Below are 24,737 nucleotides of genomic sequence, written 5' to 3' on the forward strand. Positions count from 1 at the left end.
GTTAAAGTCTGTAAAAATATTCTGCTCTCTTTCAAACACGTAAGTGATTGGGGCAAGATTAAATTTAATTTATGACAAACAGTGCACAAATATTGCCTTAGAATATTTTTCAAGAAATTTAGTTCTCAGACCATTTGTGTGACCAGCCATGACAGCAGCTCCATCGAACGTTTGAGCAACGAGCTTGTTGCTTATGTCATACTCAGTGGCTATACTTTGGACATGTTCGAATAAACCACTAGCAGATCTATCATTGCTTACATCAGTAAAACATATGAATCTTTCATTAATCTCACCATTCTCTGAATCAACATACCTAAGAGTGGTTGAAAGCTGGGATGCATTCATAATGTCTGAAATTTCGTCTAGCATGATTGCAACAAATGACGTTTTTGAAAGTTCTTGTTTTATGTTATCCATAACAACATCACTTACAGCGAGAATCAAATCATTCTGTATTCGATTTGAAGTTCCGCGGAACGTGGCAGAAGTTTCCAGATGATGGCTGAGGGTTAAGTCATATTTTGCAAGGTAATTGAGCGCACCTAAATATACTCCTTTGTTAACTGCCTCTTCTGACTCACAATGACCACGAAATGGCAATTCATGTATGGCTAGAAAATAGATTGTATCAATTAACCTCTTCAATATTTCCCTGTTCTTTCGCATCATTTCATTGTGTTGCTCGACAGTGACACGAAGTTGTGAATCTGACTGTACATCTATTCGAGATGATCCAAATGACTTAAATTGTAAAACACTAAAAATATGTGCCTGTGACTTTTCATGTTTATTAATGGCATTGTGCAGATTTTTCAGATTATCATAACCATTATTTTTAGACCAAACTGTTTCTTCTTTAGAAAACATAAGACAGGGCCAGTGAAAGAGTTTATTTAATTTCGCACTTCCTGCAATCCACTGAGTTGGGACGCTTGAAAATATCGAGTATATTCTTTTCCTTTGTCTTTATGAGCTGCAAAAAGCGTTGGCATTTCAGGACATGATCAATCACTTAGTATTATGTTTAATTTTTCTTCTAAAGGATGTAATCGAAATGTGTGTTTCAATAATTGTTCAATAGGACATAATGAATCACCCATTCTTAATCAATACCGTATTTAGCTTATACACAGAAAACTACGACATAAATTGTCACTCACAAAGAAACAAAATCTTCAAATAACTGAAAGATCCTGAACACTATCTCAATTGACAAACAAATCTCATGTTTCACACACACTGCCAAATTCTACACTGGTATTCTTCTGCAGGAAGTCAAGTCTGGACAAGCGATAATCCCAGCGCTTATTCTGGCTGTGTACTGGCGTATAGGCAATACAGTGGTATACGAGGAAATTTTCCATCCTTGTCTACTGTCTGCGCATGCACCAGCACTGTAAAATGAGGCTTCAGGCAAGCTGTGAACGAAGAGCTGCCTTACTGCAGAAATGTAGTTAATCCAGAACACTTATATATAAAGTGCAGAATACACTTTATTAAAAAATGTTCATCTATAAGCTGAATGAGATAAAATTGATACATTAATTTGAAGTGTGTCTACTAGGGTATGCGGCACTTACCCCACTTGCCCTAAATGCACGCCCCTGGTATAAACCCAGATTGCTGTTTTGAAAACAAGTTGTTGGATTCAAGGAACCAATTGTGACGTGCAGCAATCATTCTTTCCATATTTTCCATATCTGGCTTGTAAGAGAAATAGGTGTGTAGTTATTAATATTAGATGAAGTTTTACCTTTCTTCAAAATGGGTATAATACTGGTAATGATTTTCTTTTTCAGTTAGCAGATGCTGGTATTGTAAAACTTGTCTCCAAGGTTCTTGATAAATTCTGAATGAATTAAATCTGGACCAGAGACTTCATTGCATTTAAGAGTCCCAATAGCTGCATCTAGTTCATGGATTGTGAAACTAACAACAAACACTTCTCTTGTGTTTCATGTAAACACACCTCTTTTGCTCATCTTGATATTTTTTCATGTTTTTTTCTAACTTTTTGTGAGTTGTTGTGATTCTATATATTATTGTATATGTACTTAAAAAGGCGTTTGCAATAACCTGGGGGTCTGTTAGTTGTGTATTTTTGTAAATTATAAGTGAATTACTTGGTGGATTACTCTTTGTGATATTAGATATAAATTCGGGTAAGCTTTTATACCATCTTTTCTATACCGGTAGTCCATTTTAGAGATAAAATTGTTAAAACATTGCCTACAAGGGCGCACCCACGGGGGGGGGGGGGTCCATCGGGCCCGGACCCCCCCCCCCCCCAAAGTTGTAACATTACTACTGAATTTTTAAGCGTTGATAGCATATAATTCCGTTTACTCTAATTTCACCGAAATGATTCACGTCCATGTACAGTACGTAACACTTCTGATTTTTCCTGCTAGCCAAGTCCATCTAATGGCATCCTACTATAATCGTTGGTAGCTAGAGCTCTCTGCTGCTGAAAACGTAGCCGAGTGCCATCAGCCAACAAAGAATGCACAATTCTGTACTTGCTGTGTTCCAACCATCACGTTGTCATCACTGCTTAGCAGATTGAGTTCAATGTTGCCAAAGTATCTATCATTGATTATAATAAGTATTGGCGGTATTTGACTGGTCTGTGTTTGATTTTCCAAGTATTTGTGTCTTGAAGAATTATTAATGTGAAGTTGTGAAAACTGTTATGTGATATATTAACTTAATAGTAGTATTAGCACAAGTGCTCACAATGCAAAAACATAAAATTACCAGTTTTTTCAGCTCGGTTCCATCAAAGGTGGCTAAGTGCAATATTGAGACTGTACCTAACCTACAACCAACGAGTTAGAAAAGAGAAAGATATAGAGTGGTCATTGCCCCGCCATGTTTGAAGAAAATTGAACGACCGTTGGTAATGAACTTACGCGCCCAAAACAAAGTGGGCGTTGTGATAACTGACATTAGAATCGTCAGCTGTCTTAATTTCGTTTGCATAAATCAGTTAAACTGAAGTGGAAAAACCTAGTATTTCGTCAAATACATGATAGGAACTTAATCTAAACTTATGTACGCTCAATTTAAAACACTTGAGCTATTCCTAGAAGGAATGCTTAAAAGAATAACCTAAGCAAATTTGTCATGTAGTATGACAAGAAGTCCTAGCAAATATACTGAAGAAAATGTTAATATTCCTAGGTTCTTTTAAATGCGACCTGCAACATTGCCTATAAAATGAACGAGTATGATTCGGATGATTTTATTAAGTTGTTTTCCCAGTCTCTACACGTTGCAAAACTATTTACTATACCATAAGATATAGAATGAAAGTAGGCCCTATCTGTAGTAAACAACCTTTACCTCCAAGCTTATAACGTGGGTGAAACATGACAAAACACACTTTCAGTTTTTTTGTTACAGTAAAGTATAATTATTATCGAAATGTGAACGTGAGGCCAACAGCCGGCTGGTCTGTCTGAGCCTTTCAAGGGCTGTGGCACCACATAATTATTAGTGTATAATTGAGCACCCATGTACAATAATGGGGTAAGTAGTTACGAAATATATTCATACTTACCCCATTATTGCACATGGGTGCTCAATTATGTTCTTTCATGTCCTTCCAGTCAAAATACTAACAACAATACGACCTACCCCAGAGTTTTGCGTTATTTTGGATGCGAGTGTCGAAATACAATTTTAATATTTGATTGCTATTACTAGGTTTGAAACGGAATTGCAGCGGTTTTATCCGTATTTAGTTTAACTTTATTACTAGTGAATCATTTATTTGATTAATCGTTTGTCTTCGAAATAGGCCTAACTTCTTATAAGCTACAGCTCATCGTCTTCTTGTATAAGCAGTAAGGACAGAAGGAGCAGAAATAAAGGATGCCGGTGTCGAAATACAGTTTTAATATTGTATTGCTATTTGTTTTTCACTGGGTCTGAAACGGAATTGTATTGGTTTTATCCGTATTTAGTTTAAGTACATTACCAGTGAACCATTTATTTTGTTTATGCCGGGCGTTGTTACACATTTAAGCATGAAAAAAAAATGCTGCTAATTAACAAAACTATGGACTTAACTTCATAAATTTACATGAAATATGATATATCAGTTGTGTTTTTCCTTTTGACATTGCAGTTATATGCAGCACACACAACAGGCATGTTTTTTCTTCGTTTTTTTTGTACTTCTTACCTCCGTTATACAACATTGTAAGCAGACGAATTTTTACAAAGGTGGGCGCTTAGCTCAGATCTGCCGTGTTTCGCGGTGGCACCGCAAAGAGCACTGTACAGGACAACATGGCCACTCTATAGTCTTCTCTTTCTAACTCGTTGCCTACAACATGATGCCAATATAGGTATTCTTGAACCGTCTGCATCGTCATCATCAACCCCAACATCGGTATTACTGAATGTGGACTCTAGTGGTAAAGATATAAGTTCTTTTGTTAACAGAGTACTTTCATCAAGGGAGAAATTTGAGACACTAAATTCCATTTGGGTGCCGAATGAGAATTTCAAGTTCCCAGTAAAACCAGTTGGAAAGAAAAAAAAAAAACCTCAGTTTCCAAAAGAGATGGCTCCAACGATGGAAGTGGTTAGCTTATTCAGACAAACAAAGCGGTGCATTTTGTAAATACTGTGTTTTGTTTGCACCTCAAGAGGTTGGAATGCACGAAGCTACACCAACAGGAAGGTTAGTGAATCAGCCATTTGACAATTGGAAACATGCATGTGAAACATTTAACAGGCATGAAAAGTTACAGTATCACCTGAATTCTGTGGATACTTACACTAAATTAAAATCTATCGAACAAGGTAACGAATTGCCAGTTTCTTTGCAGATTGATAAAGCATGAAGAGAGCAAGGGAATGTAAATGTTCAAAGGATACTCCCGATAATTAAAACCGTTATATTTTGTGGCCGCCAAGGCATACCATTATGTGGGCATAAGGACTTCGGTCCCTTTGATTTGGAAAATCCACCAAATCATAATGAGGGAAATTTTAGAGCTTTGTTAAGGGAGCGTGTTGATGCAGGAGATGATAACTTAAAGAGCCATCTATTAGTCTGTGGAAAAAATGCAAGTTACATAAGCTGGAAGACACAAAATGAAATTATATCAGCCTGTAACTATATTATTCGTAGCCAAATAGTAGTGAGAGTGACTGAGGCAAGATGTTTTGCTATCTTAGCTGATGAAAGTGTAGATGTCAGTGGGACTGAACAGTTTTCTCTGTCAGTACGTTTCCTTGAAAATGATAGCATCAGAGAAGAATTCCTACAGTTTATTCCAGTTTCTGAGACAACTGGAATAAATTTGGCTAGAACAATTCTTGAGAGCCTCACTCGATTTAATGTTGATTTGAAATATATGAGAGGGCAAGGATATGATGGTGCAAGTGCAATGAGTGGACAGTTTCAAGGTGCCCAGGCCTTTATTCTTAAAGAATGCCCTGCCGCTTTATATGTCCATTGTGCTTCTCACAGTTTGAACCTCGCCATATCAGATGCATGTTGTGTTCCAGAAATCAGGAATTGCATTGGCATTGTAGGTAAAGTGTGTGAATTTTTCAACACTCCCAAAAGGCAAGATGTATTAATAAATAGTATAAAAGAGCTTTGTCCTGAAAATAAAAGAAGCAAACTCGTCCAAATGTGTGCTACTAGATGGATAGAAAGACATGACTCTGTGATGGTATTAATGGAACTGATGGATGCTGTCCTCCCTGCATTGAAAACCATTTCTTTGTGGACTGACAAGGATGTATCTTCCAAAGCCGATATGCTGAATTCTTCAGTGACCAAGCCTGCATTCCTAATTTCCCTTCACGTAATCAACAAGCTCTTCTGTGTAACAAAAATCTTAAGTGAATACCTTCAGAAGACAGATATGAATTTGGAAAAAGCACTTAACCATGTAGAAAATGTTTTAGAAGTGTTACAAGAGGTTAGTGATGCAGCAAAAGACCAGTTTAAATCTATATTCTCTACGGTTTCTACTCAGCTGTCATCACTTGGAGAGGAAATTAGAATCCGTCGATGTGCATCTGGACAACGTTCACAATTCCGCAGCAATGTTCCTGCTGATAATGCTGAGGAATATTACAGGAGGACTGTATTTTTGCCATTCCTATCTAATATGCAGTCTCAGATAAAAACAAGATTTGCTAAACATAACATTTTGACAAAATTTTTGCGTCTGATCAAGGAAGATGGGGTTGCTAGTGATTTTATAGTTCTGGCCAAGTTTTATTCTCAAGTAGATACTAATTTTTGTGTCCAAGATGAGGAATTGGTATGTGAATTTGAACTCTGGAACACATTTTGTAAAGGAAAACAGTACAAGTCAGTGTGGGAAATGTAGCCTATATTGCATGTGAATATGATTTCTATCCTCATGTGAAAGAGCTGTTGAAGATTTTATTAACATTGCCAGTGTCCACAAGTACAAGTGAAAGGTCGTTTTCGACTCTTAAGAGATTAAAGTCATACCTGAGAAACACCATGGGAAATGATCGTCTAAATGGTCTTGCTTTGCTAAACATCCATCATGATATCACAGTTTCTCCACAAGATGTGGTTACTGCACTAAAGATAAAGCCAAGAAGACTGGATTTTGTTTTGTAAAAAGAAATTGAAAGAGGTATGTTTGTGTGTATATGTGTGCGTGCGTGCATTTATGTAACTTGACGTTCTTTCATTGGACCCCCCCCCCCCCAAGAAAATTCCTGGGTGTGCCCCTGGCTGAGAGTACTTCTTTCTTAAATGTGGCCACTTTACAAGTTTCCAGTCTATAAAATTGTCTCTATTACTGTTCTCTTCTGCTTGTTTTCTGGCTGAATCACGAGCTACTTTTGATGTCATTGATTCTGGTTCACGTTAACATTTTGTTTAAAAAACTTAAAATTGTTTAAACACACGTTAAAAGTGTTAAAATTTTTTAAGAAGGTTATGTACCTTAGACAGACGGCCCGTTTTGATGCCGGTTCTGTATCATCTTCAGTATCCTACGAACTACTGATGTTCCTGTTGATCTTGCATATTGCCATTTGCATTCGTCAGTTGTAGGGGTGGGGGTGAGTTGCTCCTATGGTGGGGGTGTTTGTTTGTGTGCTATGTATCATGATGTCGAATAATGTGTGGGTATTGAACTGTAATTGTGTATTAAGTATATGTTGTGGGTGTGTTATTGTATGTTTGTATATTTCGTATTGTTCTAAGATGTTTAACTGTGGACTTTTTGGTGTGATGTGTAGAATTTCCATATCTGTTTCTATATTATTGTAGTCATGATTATTGTTGATAATATGTTCTGCGTAATTTGATGTGATGTATGGTTTGGTTATATCTTTAATGTGTTCTTTATATCTTGTTTGAAAGGTTCTTCCTGTCTGTCCTATGTAAAAATGTGGGCAACTATTGCATTTTAGTTTCTAAACCCCAGTTGAATTATATTTTTTTGAATGTTTGATGTGATTATTTAGATATTTCTGTGTTGTGTTATTTGTTTTGTATGCTATCTAGTATTTTAGTTTTCTGAATGAAATTGCAATTTTGTAAGTATTGGTTGTGATATGTTAATGTTATTTATTTATTCTCACGTGGTGTTTGTGTTGGTTTGTTCTGTTTTTGTTTTGACTTTTTTATTAGTGTGTCTATCATGTCTATCATTGTCTTGTGCTATATATTTTATTGTGTTTATTTCTTCAGTATTGTTGTCATTGTTCATTGGTATGTTAATTAATCTGTGTGTCTTTGTACGGAAAACTGCATGTTTATGTTGTATGGGATGGTTAGACGAATTGTGTATGTATGTTGCAGTTGTGGTGGGCTTCCTGTATATTTTGAATTCATGTCTATTATTTGTTTTGGTTATGGTGATGTCTAAGAAATTTATAGCTTGGTTACGTTCTGTTTCTATTGTATACATTAATTTGGGATGTATTTTGTTGAGTTGTTGATGTAGGTTTTCTATTTGTCTTTTGTTTCCATTATATAGGGCTATTATGTTACCTACATATCGATGCCAGTACATTATTCTCTCTGCGTGTGTGTTCTATATTATGAATAAAGATTTCAGCTAATATACTTGATATAGGTGAACCCATTGGTAATCCTTCAGTTTGTGTATAATATTTATTGTTATGTGTGAAATAATTTTGTTTTGTATTAATCTTTTTTTTAATGTTTCTTCCCTTTAGATCCCAAAGCAAGCAAAGAGCTAGTGGCATACTAGTTGGCATCAAAAGAGGAATACGGTAACTTTAACCTTCAACATTATTAAACAAATGACTGAGGAAGACAAATCTGAAGTAACGAATATATTATGCAAATCTGGCTTTCAGGTAGAAGCTCCCTGTTGTAGAAGTGTCATTTGCAGAATTTGATAACAAATGAGTTCCATCAATTCATACCCTTCCAATTATTGCATTTATACTGGTAACGATAGAGTTATAAATTCTTAACAGTGAGTAGTTTCAATACTAATGTAGTAAAGTCACAAGAAGTATTTCCTTGATGTGCAATATTTCACGAGAATAAAATAAAATTCTCATAGTAACAGCTAAAATGCCTTGTCCATACTAGTTAAGTATTTAAAATGGAGCACGATTATGTACAGAAAAAGCACTGTTTAATAATGTAATTGAAAAAAAAATTAAAGAAACATTTGATATTATCAAAACTTCTGCATTTGTGTCTGACTTTATATTTCCTTATAATATGATTGCATAATTACTCTAGTCCAGTAAATCAGTCAGCTCTGTTACACCATTCTGTTCCTATGGGTACACAGTTGAAAAAGAAATCCACCAATGTCAGCACAAGCCAAGATGATGCACAAAAAACCATCTTGATTGTACTGCTATGTTCACCCATTTTGATTTGTTTGTGTGTCATACTCTTGCTTTATGTTTTAGTCTAAGCATTAATTTTTACTCTGTCAGATCTGTTAGTGTTGTGTTTTCCACAAATAACAAGATATAAAGTCAAGATCAAGAGGACATAATAGTACACGTGTGCAGTAGTTAAGTTGCTATTTTGGAGATTTTTAAGCCAAAAAAAAAAAACTTTAGGTTCGCATATGCTTATTTGCTTTGTCATGTCTGTTACCTGTCAGATCTGTTACTCCATGTCATGTCTGTTACATCATTCAAAACAGAGCCTCAATTTTTTTCTAATTATCTATCATTAAAGAAATTAAAGCTCAAATATCTTCGCCTTAAGGGCAATCTACTAAGATAATTGTTACTGAAAGAATGGTTCGGAGACTTGAAAGCATATAAATGTCCTACTAATCGGTTGCTAGCCGAGGAGTAGTAAGTTCAGTGGTGGGGTTGCCACCTTATAGCCTTTGGACCGGCTTTGGGACTCCGTTCCAGACTCCCAAGACAAATTCTCCACTATATACCACATGGAAGACGATCTTTGGGACGCCCCCTGAAAAGATGGACAGAGACCATAACAGGCCACTAGGCCTAATACCTGCAATGACGATGATGATGATGACGATGATGTTGATGATGTTGATGATGATGATGATGATGGTTTCTGTTAATTACTGAACAAGTTATTATTTTATATTAGGTAAAAGATTTGATATTAAGATATTTAATATACTAATTGTTCATTTTTGATCTGAAGTTAGTTCTGTTACTATTCTAAGAACTATGCACTGTTTGAAGAATATCTGATATAAAAACAAAGGAATTCTATTTCTATAAAGATCCACTGTCTTGTCCCATAACACTCCTGACATTTCGTCGTGCCATCAAAGATTCATCGATGCTTGTAGAGAATGCTGTAAAGCAAGGTCAGTGTACAGTGGCTGATTACTATGGCAGAGACATTGCACTATATTAATACATGCAGAATATGCACTAAATAATACTTTAATTTTGACGTTCTCAATCGTCCATTTGTTATACAAATTTCGCAAATGACCCAGAAATGTATTGTAGTTCTTGAAAACAAAGAACTGTAATTGTTCAGCTGCAACATTGGCTTCCATTATTGCAAACATATCAATGTCTTTATCTATTAGAATTTTATGTATTTTAGTTTTCTTGGCTTGATTAAGGCCCCCAGCATTCCACTGTAAGACCTTCAGCTGAGGTAGAATTATATTGTGTTTTGTCTTCTTATGTGTTGCTAAAATATTCCCCGTCCGGAGATCCGAATGAGGGGACTTTTTTACCTCCGAAATATTTTACTTCGGATTGTATTTGTCATTGGAGCATGTTGGATGGTCGTTTTTTTTCTATGTTCATTAAACATAGTTCAGGGGGTACCACGAGAAGGCGACCATCATCACCCCCAGAACACCAATATAGTGTGACATATTATTTTGGCAGAAGGCTAGCCTTGTTTCATACTGAGATGTAGTGAATTGATATCTCCTCTCTTGTCCCCTTCAAGCTTCCGAGTCAAGGTCGTAGCCATGCCTTTTTAGAGGTTTAGAGACTTCTGCCACAAATCTCGCACCAAACTCTGCATCCTGGAATGACTGTCAACAGTGAAGGATGTGAGTGAAAACCAAGTCTTACGATACATCATTATTGCAAACGTATAGACCTATTGTTACTAGGTATAATAACTCAATTTTTTTGGGTCTGCTAAGAATCAAAATCTATTAATTTGAGAAAAAAAAATTCCGGCACCTGGAATCGAACCCGGAACCTCTCAGCTGTGCGCGCTGAATGCTCTTTCCATCTGACCCACACCGGGACATGATCCATGGTGACGGCCGAACTTCTCTCATTGTATTATCAATAGCCTACTACCTGCAATTAAGACATTCAAGCCATGTATGCAGGAGCGCATATTTAAATGACTTCATGGTCATTTTCAACAACAGTTCATGAGTTACTGTTAACATTGATATATACATATATATTTTTATATGAGGTCTCGCCATCCTCATTGAATAATCAATGGCTATAAGTAGCCATCAGAGGTCTGCATCGACGTTTTCGCTCGAGCGCTAAGTAGTTCATAGCATAATCGATAGGTAGCGCACATGCATGATGGGTAAAATTGTCATGAGCGATAAATCCTCGAACGGTATAAGCCGAGCGTTAGACATTCGTTCTTGTTACAGTGATGAACTGTGTAGTAACATCAAAGATGTTTATCATTTCAAAACTTTGCAGTGTTTAACTAACCTCTCCATAGTACAATTACAAAACTTGCATTAAAATGTAATATAAATATTGTAGGTAAATGTTCTTTTTTTTTTTTTTTTTTCCACGCAGGAATGATTCTGTTTTTGCCATATCTGATAGATGTTATTGGATGTAAATGTAATTATTATAAACGGAGAACACAATCACGATAATGCAAGAACTGTATCAAGTTTTCTAGTAATAATAATAATAATAATAATAATAATAATAATAATAATAATAATAATAATAATAATCTCTAATAATTAGTGTATCAATCTTTGCGTCTGTAACAGTTGTGCAGCTTGATTATTCGTTTTATTATATTTTCTGTGACGTTATCTCTGTACTAATATTGTTATTAATCTACTGCTATATCAATAATATTTTGTAAAACGTTTCTACATTGTCGCAGTATATAGGCGGAACACTATGTATGGACCTATCAAATTATATATGTGGTAAATCAAATATTGAATAATTATGAATTAGCAATAATAACTGTATATCGAAGTTTTTCATACTATTTTATTGATAACTTCATGTTCCTGTATGATTTGAGGCTTTCTCGGCGTTGGTTCGCTAATATGTTTTCGCGGGATATCAGCCGAGTTAAGATTTTGGAATGCTCCAAGCTTTCGACTGCTATCTCTGCAGCCATCTTCAGGGAAGTGATGTCCGAACAGAAAGTCGAAAGGTTATATAGATGTGGCTGTCTCAGGTGAAACGGGATTGGTTGGCGGATCGGCCAATCCGGGGCCGGGAATTGTCATCGCTCGTAAGCTCCGCCCCTCCCGGGATTACTGCGTGAAGTTTGGCGGGCGGCGAGCCCTGTTCCGCCGGTTGGAATCGGTTGCCGTCCTCGGTCCGTGATCTTCATGACCTTGATTGTAAGAGGGCCTGAGTTGGTCTAAGGCCGGTGTCCATGCCTGACTGAGCTGGAGTCCACTGTCTCTGTTAAAGTTGTTTTTCTCCAGCTTGATCTCTATGGCCTCCTTGATTGTACGATCCCAGTAGTGGCTTGATTTGTTAATGACCTTGGTGTGGTCAAACAGTATTTTATGCTCCTTTTCTATGCTGTGTTGCGCCACTGCAGATTTTTCCGGATAATACAGCCTCAGGTTCCTCTTATGTTCTTTGATTCTGTCTTCTATTGTGCGGCCAGTCTGCCCTATGTATACTTCGCCACACTCGCATGGAATCTTGTAAATCCCTGGAGTCCTTAAGCCCTGACTGTCTTTAACCTGACGTAGATGACTCCGGATTTTGCTCTGTGGTTTATGGATGGTTTTGATATTAACCTTCTGGAGGATTCTGCTTATTTTGTGTGACACGCTCCCGCAGAATGGAATGAAAGCTTTCTTTGTTGGTTCTTGCTTGCTGTCTAAGTCTATTGTGTTACATCTCGTGGTAACTTGTTTGAGGGCTTTGCTGATGTCTCTCCGGCTGTAGTTGTTTTGCTGTAGTGTTCTACGAAGATGGTCCATTTCTGCAGGCAAGTTGTTGATATCGGAAATGACTATGGCGCGATGTAGTAGACTAGTCAGGACGGACTTCTTCTGCGAAGGGTGGTGGAGGCTGAGTGCATTCAGGTACAGATCTGTGTGCGTCGGCTTTCTATACACGCCATGTCCGAGAGTACCATCTGCTTTCCTGTGTATGTGGATATCCAGGAACGACAGTGAGCCCTCTGACTCCACCTCCATGGTGAACTGGATATTCGCGTGGATGCTGTTGAGATGTTGTAGGAACTCTTGTAGCTTGTCTTGTCCGTGCGGCCAGACCACGAAGGTGTCGTCTACGTAGCGGAAGAAGTGGCTCGGCTTGTGTGTGGCTGAGTCTAGGGCCTGGTGTTCGAAGTGCTGCATGTAAAGGTTAGCAATAGCAGGTGACAGCGGGGAGCCCATTGCCACGCCGTCGGTTTGTTCGTAGAACTCACTGTTGTACGTGAAGTAAGTAGTAGTCAAGGCCAGTCTGAAGAGTTGTAGAATATCATCCGGGAATTGTTCCGCTACCAGTTCAAGAGCCTCTTTTATCGGAACCTTTGTGAAGAGTGAAATTACATCGAAGCTCACTAGTAGATCTGATGGGACCACTGTGATGTTCTCCAGAATTCTAACAAATTCTGTAGAGTTTTTCACATGATGTTCACACGTTCCAATCAGGGGTTGGAGCATGTTGGTTAGATGCTTGGCCAGGTGGTATGTGGGCGACCCGATGGTGCTAACAATGGGTCGTAATGGTAGCCCTTGTTTGTGGATCTTGGGGAGCCCGTAAATCCGAGGTGGTGTGGCCGAGTGTGGTAGTAGAACTTTTATAACCTTGGCAGGCAGCGAGGAAGATTTCAGCAGCGTGGTGGTTCTTCTTATGATCCTGTTAGTGGGATCACGTGTCAGTTTCTTGTAGGTCGTGTCTGCTAGTAGTTCAACAATTTTCTGGTGGTACGTTGAAGAGTCCAGCACCACCGTAGCGTTTCCTTTGTCGGCCTGGAGAACGACTATACTCTCATCTTCACGTAGCTCCCGGAGCGCTAGTCGTTCATTCCTCGTGATATTGGGTTTGGGTGGTCTGGCTGTGTTGATTATTCGGCAGACATCTCTTCTCACTTCTTCAGATATTCCAGGAGGAAGAGAGGAGATAGCTTGCTCCACTCCACTGATAATGTCCTTGACTGGATATTTTCTTGGAGCTGGAACGAAATTTAGGCCCTTGGCTAGTACCGATATGGTGTCTTCGTCCAATGTTTTACTTGATACATTAATGACAAGTTTGTTCTTGTCCAGCGGTTGGATGCCTGGCTGTGAGGGGGCCAATCTGTGGAATTTCTCCATTTGCCTCCCTCTGACTTTCTTCATATGCATCTGCACCTGGGCGGTTAGTGACCTGTCGATCCATTCTTGATCAGATGGTTGTAGCCTCCCGTAGCATTGTAAGCGTAGCTGTAGTAGCTCCCGTGAGATGTTGTTGAGTTCCAGGTATGTGTGATGAATTCTCTCCCTTATGAGGGCCAAGCTGGCTCGTCTGCATATTCTCTGGGCCTTCACTGTTCGAATTTCATGTTTAACGACAGCAAATTTAGGGACGACTTTCTTGTCTCGACATCTACGTAGGAAGGCAAGTGTACATAGTAGACTTGCCCTCTTCTTGTGTCCTTGTTCCAATCTCTGAAGGACATGGTATACTTCCTCCCCGTAGAGGTGATGTATGTATGATTTGAGGCTTTCTCGGCGTTGGTTCGCTAATATGTTTTCGCGGGATATCAGCCGAGTTAAGATTTTGGAATGCTCCAAGCTTTCGACTGCTATCTCTGCAGCCATCTTCAGGGAAGTGATGTCCGAACAGAAAGTCGAAAGGTTATATAGATGTGGCTGTCTCAGGTGAAACGGGATTGGTTGGCGGATCGGCCAATCCGGGGCCGGGAATTGTCATCGCTCGTAAGCTCATGTTCCTGTTTTGGTACGTTCCACTGACTGTTCCATTAAACGTTTGTCATAAATGCAGAAAATAAAGCCTTATTTTTACCGTGTGAGCAAAACATATGTGTATCTTATTTGTCGCCTTCTATACAAGATAAGACATGTTGGTGAGGTGACCTTGTACTGTGCTTCTATTTATTACGAGCGTATCATGACCGATCTTACCTCACTCAAGGGTGCGACACTCGACCGAGTTCAAGCGAGCGATTTAACTCCAATGCAGCATTCTGATAGCTATACTGTAAATATCTATTAATTTGAGAAAAATTCGTTCCAGCACCTGGAATCGATTCATTGATTATTCAGTGAGGATGGCGAGACCTCATATAAGAATATATATGTACCGGTAGGCTATATGAGCCTCAAAAGCCTCTTAAGAGCTTAGTCACTGACAGATATTCCCCTCAGAATTTGTCATTTGAGCTCAGCACGTGGAACGGCCAGGCGCTACATGCCCAGCAGAGTAGGCGAACTGTCTGGTCTTGCCTAGGCTCTCTGCCCTGATCATGGAACCTGTATGTAGTTTCGAAACGTTAGAAATGTTAGCTCCAGGACATAGTGCAATATCCAAATCACATTCACCGTGAAAACCTAAAAAACACATATAATTTAAGGTTATATAGAAGGTCTAACTCCAAACTTGTTAGCAGAATTTTTGTAATGTGACATTGTTTATGCATTGCCAAGTAGAGACAAATGATACTTTGGAGAAATTGCATTAATGCAATCTAAAGCATAAATGAATTCAGAACTGTGTTTTGTACATGTCGAAATGGAAATTAAATAAAACTTGGTTTAATGTAACATAGTAGCAGCAGCAGTATCTATTGCCCAGACACTTGGAAGTTCTCCATTCACCTTCTAACTTTGCAGTATAATTTAGAGTCCGAATCCAAAAAATCTGATGCCAAAGCTGGACATTTTCGTAAATGTTCTTGATTCATCAAAGAGTCTTCTAGATTACACAGGATGCATTTTGGTGAACAAAAAATTTCAATTTTAAACAGGGTGCTGCAAACAGTCATGACCAGGTAGCATCCGAAATTTTGCTACTGAATCATGTCGAAAAGAATCAGATACCTTATATATTCTTTTTCAGTAAGTAATACTGACCAAGATTTATTATTGCTGTTTTCTTAAAATTTCTTCAGAATTTTCATTTGAAATTTAATTTTAATGTAACATAACATGACTTAAAATACAGATTAGCCTAAAAAAAGTATACACTGTTCGTTTATAAATAACTTTAGAACAAATTCAGATAAAATTCTCATTTTCGGGGAAATTGTAGCTTAATGGATAGGTCGAAGAGGTGCTGTCGAGTACCCAGCACAGTCCCCAAACCTAACACCAATTTCTACATATGGGGGACCCTAAAGGATGTTGTTTATTGGGAAACGCCGGCTACACTGGATGTGCTATGAGAACAAATCAAAATTTAACGTCATGTGCAGCTATGACACTGGACACATTACGGAACTTAGTTCGTGGAGCAGTTCAGCGGCATCAGTAGTGTTTGGATGCTGTTGGTGGTCACTTCAAACACCTACATTAAGCTACAATTTCATGAAAAACGAGAATTTTTTCTCAATTTGTTTCACTGTTTTAGGACCCCATCTTCTTTCATTCAGAGCAGAACTAAGTACAGATCTAATACTTTTCTTCTTAGGCATAATTGACAACTTATCCAACTAAATATAACAACTATAAATAAACAGAACACTACAACTATACTTATTTCACTATTTTTAGGTCTATGTAAATGTTTCTGTGTAAATGGAACACTCAGCAAACGAATATAAACCCACAACACAAAACTAAACACTCAACTAACGATTATAAATGCACAAAACAAACCAAACAAGGCTGCAGGCCGAGTTTGATAACCAGTCTACTATTGTAATATGAAGTTACGACATGTGTATCGTACAAAGTTTCATCTGCTTTGATAAAAAAAAATAATGTAAAATTGAATATTGTCTAAATGTAAAATTTTTATTGCCAGCTATATACATTTGCTTTGTAGGTGATCGATTCATATAGAGGGCCTTGTACGAGAAACATTTGAAGCTATATACATTTGCTTTGTAGGTGATCGATTCATATAGAGGGCCTTGTACGAGAAACATTTGAAGCTATATACATTTGCTTTGTAGGTGATCGATTCATATAGAGGGCCATGTACAAGAAACATTTGAAGAATGTTATTATTGTCGGTACTGTCACCATGACTATTTATAAATATAAGTGTCAATGGTATTGCATTAACAGCTGTACTGATTTATTAATTCCAACAAAATCGCGACAGAGGTATGAAGAGGAATATAAGAAGTTTTAAGAGTGTGTAAAAAAAAGTAGAGAATATTTCTGAAAAGTTTATGCTTGAATATTGTTAAATGAAAAGTGAAAAGAAGAAATCAAGTTCTCTGTGGATTCATTATTCTATGCTGCGGTGTACGGTATCACTGAAGAAAAACATGGACATCAATCAGTAAGTAGACACAATAATTGTTAGCTTTTTAAAGCAAAAAAGTGAATTGTGAAAATGTTACCATTAATGTGTATAACAAATAAAAAGCTTACAAGGACAAGGATCCTGCTGATCCAAAGTTGCACTCGGGCATGGGTTCAATTCCAGCTTGTGCTCATTACTGGTAGTTTTTCCGAGGTTTTCTCCAACCATAAGACGAATGCGAATGTCAGGTAATCTATGACGAACCCTCAGCCTCATCTTCCCAAATACCATCACGCTATTACCAATACAATCAATGCCAAATATCCTAGTAGTTAATACAGGGTCGTTAAATAACCAACTAAAAAAATTGCAGAGAGCAATCAGAGTAGTATAATGAAGCATTAATGGTTGAAGTGTTGATCAAAACTTTTTAGTGGTTGTGGTAGCAGTATGTGTAAGAAAAGTAAATAGTTGGTGTACTATGGTTGATGTTTAAGAAAGTGCGAAGTTAATACAGTGCTAATAGTACCTCCATCCATGCCAACAACTCTGCTACAGAAAAGAATAATAAAGTTATGCCTTAATAAACTCTTGATAACCCTTCAGAACTGTTGTATTCAGGATTTAAAGTATTTGACTTCCATCAAATTTATAACAATGTATTATTGAATTTCGTACATAAAAACCGAAATATATTTAATTTATATTCACATAAATCAGTGATGTCAATTGATGCCCATAGGAGCAAGCGCGTGCTTTAGAGCTCAGGAGAGCCTGTTCAGGGATGGTCAGCACTGATTCAATAGATAAAGGGAAGAGAACTTATTAAAACTGTATCCATGTTAAATTTTAGATTTGTCTGGAAGTATTGCATTATAAGAATGTAAGTTTTAATTTTAATGTTCATTTTTCACAAGTTTGATTTTTTTGTTCAAAAGAAATATTTTCTCAACTTTCTTTATAGACAAGTGAAATTTTCAGATACAGGCCTATTTATTTAGTAGCCTTACAGAATGTTTTCGTTAATTTAATATACCGTAAATGCATATTACTGAAGATAGTGTATTGAAAGTTTTGAAAATATTCGCATGGAAATGAATGACTAACAAAGCAACTACTGTTACATCATAAGCAAAAGATACATCCCCATGTGTTGTAAAAATGTCAGCTCTATAGCTTCAGCACATTTCGAGAAAATAATTTAATATTCTGATGATAGGAAGTTGCTCACCAATATCACCTTAAAAGCATAATGTGATAAGAGTTTTGTTATGGAATATTAGTTACACTTAAAACATATACAGCACCTAGGTAACTTTGCTTTGTACTGTAATATTTTCTTGATTAGTTGATTGATTATTTTTATAGGGCTAAAGGTATCATCAATATCAATTACAACTTGTCATGTCATACTCAATCTCTTTTTTTGGGATATTTAGTACAGTATAGTTGTACTACTATGGAATTTATGTGAATATTCCTTCTTAACTCTTAATTATGTTATTAACATTTAAAAACAACTGCAATATTAAGAAATTGGTATTAGTACTTTTGTTTTACAGACAATATAGATAATATCAAACAGAAAGAAGCCATATAAAAATAACGACATAAAATGTCACGTTCCGTTTGAAGTTTGTGCACCACTGTTTTCTTAATCCTACAGGCTGCTTACTCATATACACAACCCTTCCTCTTTCCATACTTAGCGCTTGATGCCCGCGCACGACGTCAAGGTCAGAAAAATGCGCTTGCTTTGACATCACTGACATAAATATAAAACCAAAAGATCAGAAAACATATATTATGCTTAACAGAACCTAAATGTACCATAACTGTAGCATATAATCACAGTAGCAATTTCGGTGCAAGGCTTTTTAACATGGTAACTTAATAGCTAAATTCCCAAATATACACTATCTACAAAAAAGTAATTGGGCACTATTTTTGCCCCTTTAGAACCTCGTGGTACCACCTCTTGTTGCTATAACAGCAGCCACCCTTTCAGGCATGTTTTCCACTAGTTTGTGTGGGATATCCACTGGAATGCGTCGCCATTCCTCTTGCAATATGGCACTCAGTTGGACAATGGAAGTTGGCCGAATTTCCCGAAACCTCAATCGCCGGTCCAATTCGTCTTAAAGGTGCTCAGTGTGATTGAGATCAGGACTCTGTGCAGGCCAGTTCAACTGGTCACCTTATTGTCTGCATACCACTGCACAGTAGAAACATGACTTCTAGCAATTACTTTTTGGTAGATAGTGTACAATTTACTAATGCTCCTTATTTTAAAAAATCAATTAGGAGTCCATAATTGTACCTATTTTTAAAAAGGGGGACAAAACGAACTGTGGTAACTTTCGAGGAATATCACTTTTGTTGACGTCGTACAAAATTTTGTCCAATATTCTTTTGAGGAGATTAACTCCGTACGTAGATGAAATTATTGGGGATCATCAGTGCTGTTTTCGGCGTAATAGATCGACTATTGATCAGATTTTTTGTATTCGGCAGATAATGGAGAAAAAATGGGAGTATAAGGGTACAGTACTTCAGTTATTCATAGATTTCAAAAAGGCATATGACTCGGTTAAGAGGGAAGTATTATATGATATTCTTATTGAATTTGGTATTCCCAAGAAACTAGTTCGATTAATTAAAATGTGTCTCAGTGAAACATACAGCAGAGTCCGTATAGGTCAGTTTCTATCTGATCCTTTTCCAATTCACTGCGGGCTAAAGCAGGGAGATGCACTATCACCTTTACTTTTTAACTTCGCTTTAGAATATGCCATTAGGAAAGTTCAGGATAACAGGCAGGGTTTGGAATTGAACGGGCTACATCAGCTTCTTGTCTATGCAGATGACGTGAATATGTTAGGAGAAAATCCACAAACGGTTAGGGAAAACACGGAAATTTTACTTGAAGCAAGTAAAGCGATCGGTTTGGAAGTAAATCCCGAAAAGACAAAGTATATGATTATGTCTCGTGACGGGAATATTGTACGAAATGGAAATATAAATATTGGAGATTTATCCTTCGAAGAGGTGGAAAAATTCAAATATCTTGGAGCAACAGTAACAAATGTAAATGACACTCGGGAGGAAATTAAACGCAGAATAAATATGGGAAATGCCTGTTATTATTCGGTTGAGAAGCTCTTATCATCCAGTCTGCTGTCCAAAAATCTGAAAGTTAGAATTTATAAAACAGTTATATTACCGGTTGTTCTATATGGCTGTGAAACTTGGACTCTCACTCTGAGAGAGGAACATAGGTTAAGGGTGTTTGAGAATAAGGTGCTTAGGAAAATATTTGGGGCTAAGCGGGATGAAGTTACAGGAGAATGGAGAAAGTTACACAACACAGAACTGCACGCATTGTATTCTTCACCTGACATAATTAGGAACTTGAAATCCAGACGTTTGAGATGGGCAGGGCATGTAGCACGTATGGGCGAATCCAGAAATGCATATAGAGTGTTAGTTGGGAGACCGGAGGGAAAAAGACCTTTAGGGAGGCCGAGACGTAGATGGGAGGATAATATTAAAATGGATTTGAGGGAGGTGGGGTATGATGATAGAGACTGGATTAATCTTGCACAGGATAGGGACCGCTGGCGGGCTTATGTGAGGGCGGCAATGAACCTTCGGGTTCCTTAAAAGCCATTTGTAAGTAAGTAAGTAAGTAAATTAAAAATTCCTGTCTAGAGAGAAAATTTAAAGTTCAATTATTCTGATATGTTTTTCTTCTTCTTTTTTCTTTTTCTTTTTTTACTTTTTACTCTGTTATTTAATAAAATATCTTAACATTATGTGGAATGCCCTCTGAGCACGAGTACGTAACTTACTCTTTCTGGGGATGCTAGAATGTTTTTATATAAAAAAAGCAATATGTATCTTTGTTCTACGAGGGCTATTCATAAAGTAGCCATTTATTTTTTACAAACCTGTGAATGACGTTACAGAATTGGGTTACAATACTTTTGAAATTGTACACTCTAATTTATTTTTCCACACATTTTCCAGTCACATTGAGACACTTGTCGTAGCATTTGACGAGCTTTGAAATTCCACAATCGTAGAATTCGGCCAACCTACGACGCTGATTCTCAACTCTTCGTCATTGTCAAAGCACTTCGAGCCAAGCCACGTCTTCATGTGCATGAAGAGATGGTAATCGCTAGGTACCAAATGTGGGCTATAGGGAGGGCGATCCAATACTTCCCATCGGAGTTTGGTCACAGTATGACGCGCTGTATACGGCCGGGTGTTGTCATACAGGAAAATCACCCCAGAGCTCAACATTTGTTGTGACGTTTGTTTTAAATTGCGCTTTTCAAGTTTGTTAGTGTGTTACAGTAACGCTCAGCGTTAATTGTGGCATTCCTCTCCAAGAACTTCATTAGCAAAATTCCTTTTCTGTCCCAGAAGACAGTTGCCACAAGTTTCCTCGTGGAAAGTGTTTGACGACACTTTGTGGAATTTTTCAGGGAGTGAGTATGGCCCCACTGCATTGATTGAAGCTTTGTTTCTGCATTCACATACCGCACCCAAGTCTCATCTCCTTTCATAATCTGATCGAGAAAAGCATCACCTTCTCTTTCGTAATGCTCAAGAAAGGACAGTGCTGCTCCCATCGGCTGAGCCTTTTGTTCCTCAGAAAGGAGTTTAGGAACCCATCTGGCAGAAAGTTTCCAGTAGCCCAAATCTTCGGTAATCACTTTGTACACAAGAGTACGACTAATCTGTGGAAAATCCTCACTAAGCTCTGACATGGTAAACCTGCGGTTTACTCTAACCTTTTTGTCAACCAAACAAATCAGATCTGCATTCACGATACTCGGTCGAGGTTCTCTCTTCATCATGGACATTGGTTCGCCCATTTTTGAACATACGGCACCATCCAATTTTTAACAGTCTCCCGACTTCCGCATTTCTCTTCTCTTCAAACTTTTTCCTACCTTAGTTTTGCATAATGTAAAAATTAATTGAAACATTTAATTTTTACGTGGTTGAAGGTGATTTATATGATGGATTCTCTTGTTCCAGAGATGCCCTGGAATGTGCAGCTAAGCTTATACAAAGAGTGTTTTCTGTTATGAACATTAAGTAAACAGATATATACATACATTCGTATATATGGTCTCGCATCCACATTGAATAATCAAGACAACTATTTTTTGTTGGTAGTCAACATGTAGATACCTATTAATTTTGAGAAAAATTCGTTCCAGCACCGGGAATCGAACCCAGGACGTCTCAACTCTGCGTGCTGAGCGCTCTTTCCAACTGAGCTATGCCGGGACACGATGCACGGTGCCAGCCGAACTCTCCTCATTATATCATCAATGGCCTACTACCTGCAATTTAGACATATACCGGTAAGTCATATATGCAGGAGCACATATTTAAATGACTTTATGGCCAATTTTAACAAGCTTGTTAACATTGATATATACCTATACTCACATATGAAGTCTCGCAATCCTCAGATGTTCGAAAAAGGAGCGCGACACTTTAATCAAATCAGAACTGCAAATCACAGTCAACTTCAATTACTCATGTAGGAAATTTTTACAATTTGTTTGAAACTATTACGCTAGGTAAAATATCTCAAAATACTTTAATTTAAGCCTAACTGCCAAAATGTAGAATAAAATTGTTTTTAGTGCCGCTAACTGAATTTAATAATTTATCAATTTTTTATGTGAAATATTGTAGACCACTTAGTCTCCCATATTTTCTTCAAAAATAGTTGGCAACCCTAGCACCAACACTATTTCTACCCAAGTCTTCAACAGAAATCAGAGTGAAAAGTCCATGTGCTTGTGTAATACTCATACATGTTTTCCATCTATTAGGAATATTCACAGTTTGCTGTATCTTCAAATGATTCTTTGGACATTCTGTAATATTCTGTGAATTTGTCTGGATGCTGTTCTAACTCCACCAATAAAACACTACAAGCACCATGATTTTCAACGTTTTGAACCAATGAATCCGAAACCTATGCCTTTATCTTCGCATTCTTATTATTGACAATAGCAGAAGATCTCCATCTGATGACTCCACACTGAATGACTCATTAGATCAAATAACATGGCGTTATGTGTCACGCTCCATGTGCCATGCATCATGTTTCTTGCATCATCCGGTGTGTTAACATGCAGGGTCGAATCTAGCTACTTGACGCCTCTAGGCAGAGAAAAATATTTCTGCCCCTTATTTCGCCCTATATGCGTCATTTGGATCAAATGAAATAATTGATTCTGCGTCATTATTACTGTTTCTAATATCAGAAACGCCTGACTAAAATGAACCACACGCTGCACTATTTTCGGTAACTGCTGTTCACCACATTATTACACTCTGATGTACCTGGACTCGAACTGGAACAAGCTGGCTATGTTTGTCTTTTAAATAACACATATTTTTGCACTTTTTCTCACCATTTCCTCTCTTTTTATTGCCTTGTCTTTCTCGAGTTTCCGGTATTGTTGTTTAGTCAACTGTCCGAAGACAGGTCTGGAACCCACAAGTGACACCATCAAGGCATCACTCATAAGGCAACTAGGCCAGGAGATAATGGGGTAGGGTGACCAGTTCCTTTCCCCCTCCATTGCATACAACGCTAACTAGCTACATATTACACTAATGAGATTTTAGATGCAGTTCATCCTCTGACACATATCGTCAAATGAGATGTACTGTCTGGTAATAGATTTACGTATCAGCCAGAACCTCAATAAGAGGTGTTTCTAGTATTGAGAACCACTGAGATTTTTCCGACTTTCACTCATTATAATGAATATTAAAATATAAATCACCTAGGTACAAAACAACTGCACCCTTTACCGTTTGAAATTAAACTGAACTCCCAAGCGTCCGGCTGATACAATGACTGGCGGTATTTTCTTTGAATTTAAGTCTGAATGGGGATTGCTGAGTGTTGATACTGGCTACTCTTATGACAGAGTTAGCGGCGTTCTCATCAGTTCATTACAAAGCTTGTGATTGCGAGCAACGAGATTTGCCTTCCTAACATATCATAATATAATACCATAAGTTCTTTAATGTTATTATGTGACACTCTCACAGTGAGAGGGCATAACACTTTTTCTGTGCGTTTTCTGACCATTAGTTAATGGAGAAAATGGTGTTAAAAGATAGAGAGAAAGACTCTGCGCTACACTACTACATTTCCAGAAAACTTTAATTTTTCTCTCTGAGTAAAGAACACGTCTGCTTGTCATGTGGTTCTGAAAATGGGTGTATTTCCTGCTTTTGTTGTGTTTATTTAATTTGTGGGGTAACGTAATAGTGTATTTGTGTATTACGCTGTGCTAAGTAGGCCTCCTTGAACTTATATTTTTGTAGTGAGTTATAGCGAGGCAATCCACTTTGGGATAGTTTTTTGTGAAATGCTTTCCTCCCATATTCCACACAACAAATCCACCATTTCAGATCGAGATGTTTTCCTCATATTAAGGCGCTGCCACTCTTGTAGTCTTTCATTCCACATATCCTTCAGAGGTTTGAAGCATGCTTTGTCCAGTGGCTGAAGGGTTTCTGTTGTGTGTGGAGGAAGCTTTAATATGGTAATATGTTGCTCTCTAGCTTTTTCTAGAGTTGTCAGG

The 24,737-nt window shown here is 37.6% G+C and overlaps 1 protein-coding gene across 10 annotated transcripts in view; it reads left to right on the plus strand.

Moving 5' to 3' along the window:
* LOC138715557 (uncharacterized) overlaps positions 1-24,737 on the plus strand; it is an 84,274-nt gene that overhangs the window by 42,563 nt on the left and 16,974 nt on the right. For 3 of the 10 annotated variants that reach the window (XM_069848622.1, XM_069848624.1, XM_069848621.1), the window contains 3 exons: positions 4,456-4,696; positions 8,206-8,262; positions 22,335-22,481. In XM_069848622.1, coding sequence (XP_069704723.1) covers positions 4,671-4,696; positions 8,206-8,262; positions 22,335-22,481 — 230 coding nt within the window. In that variant the 5' untranslated portion in view covers positions 4,456-4,670. Of the gene's footprint in view, positions 1-2,591; positions 2,789-4,455; positions 4,697-8,205; positions 8,688-22,334; positions 22,482-24,737 lie in introns of those variants that run through there. The other 7 variants (XR_011336450.1, XR_011336448.1, XR_011336447.1 and 4 more) reach the window with 5 other exon arrangements.

The sequence above is a fragment of the Periplaneta americana genome, chromosome 15 (genome assembly GCF_040183065.1).
Source record: "Periplaneta americana isolate PAMFEO1 chromosome 15, P.americana_PAMFEO1_priV1, whole genome shotgun sequence".
NCBI classification, from domain to species: domain Eukaryota; kingdom Metazoa; phylum Arthropoda; class Insecta; order Blattodea; family Blattidae; genus Periplaneta; species Periplaneta americana.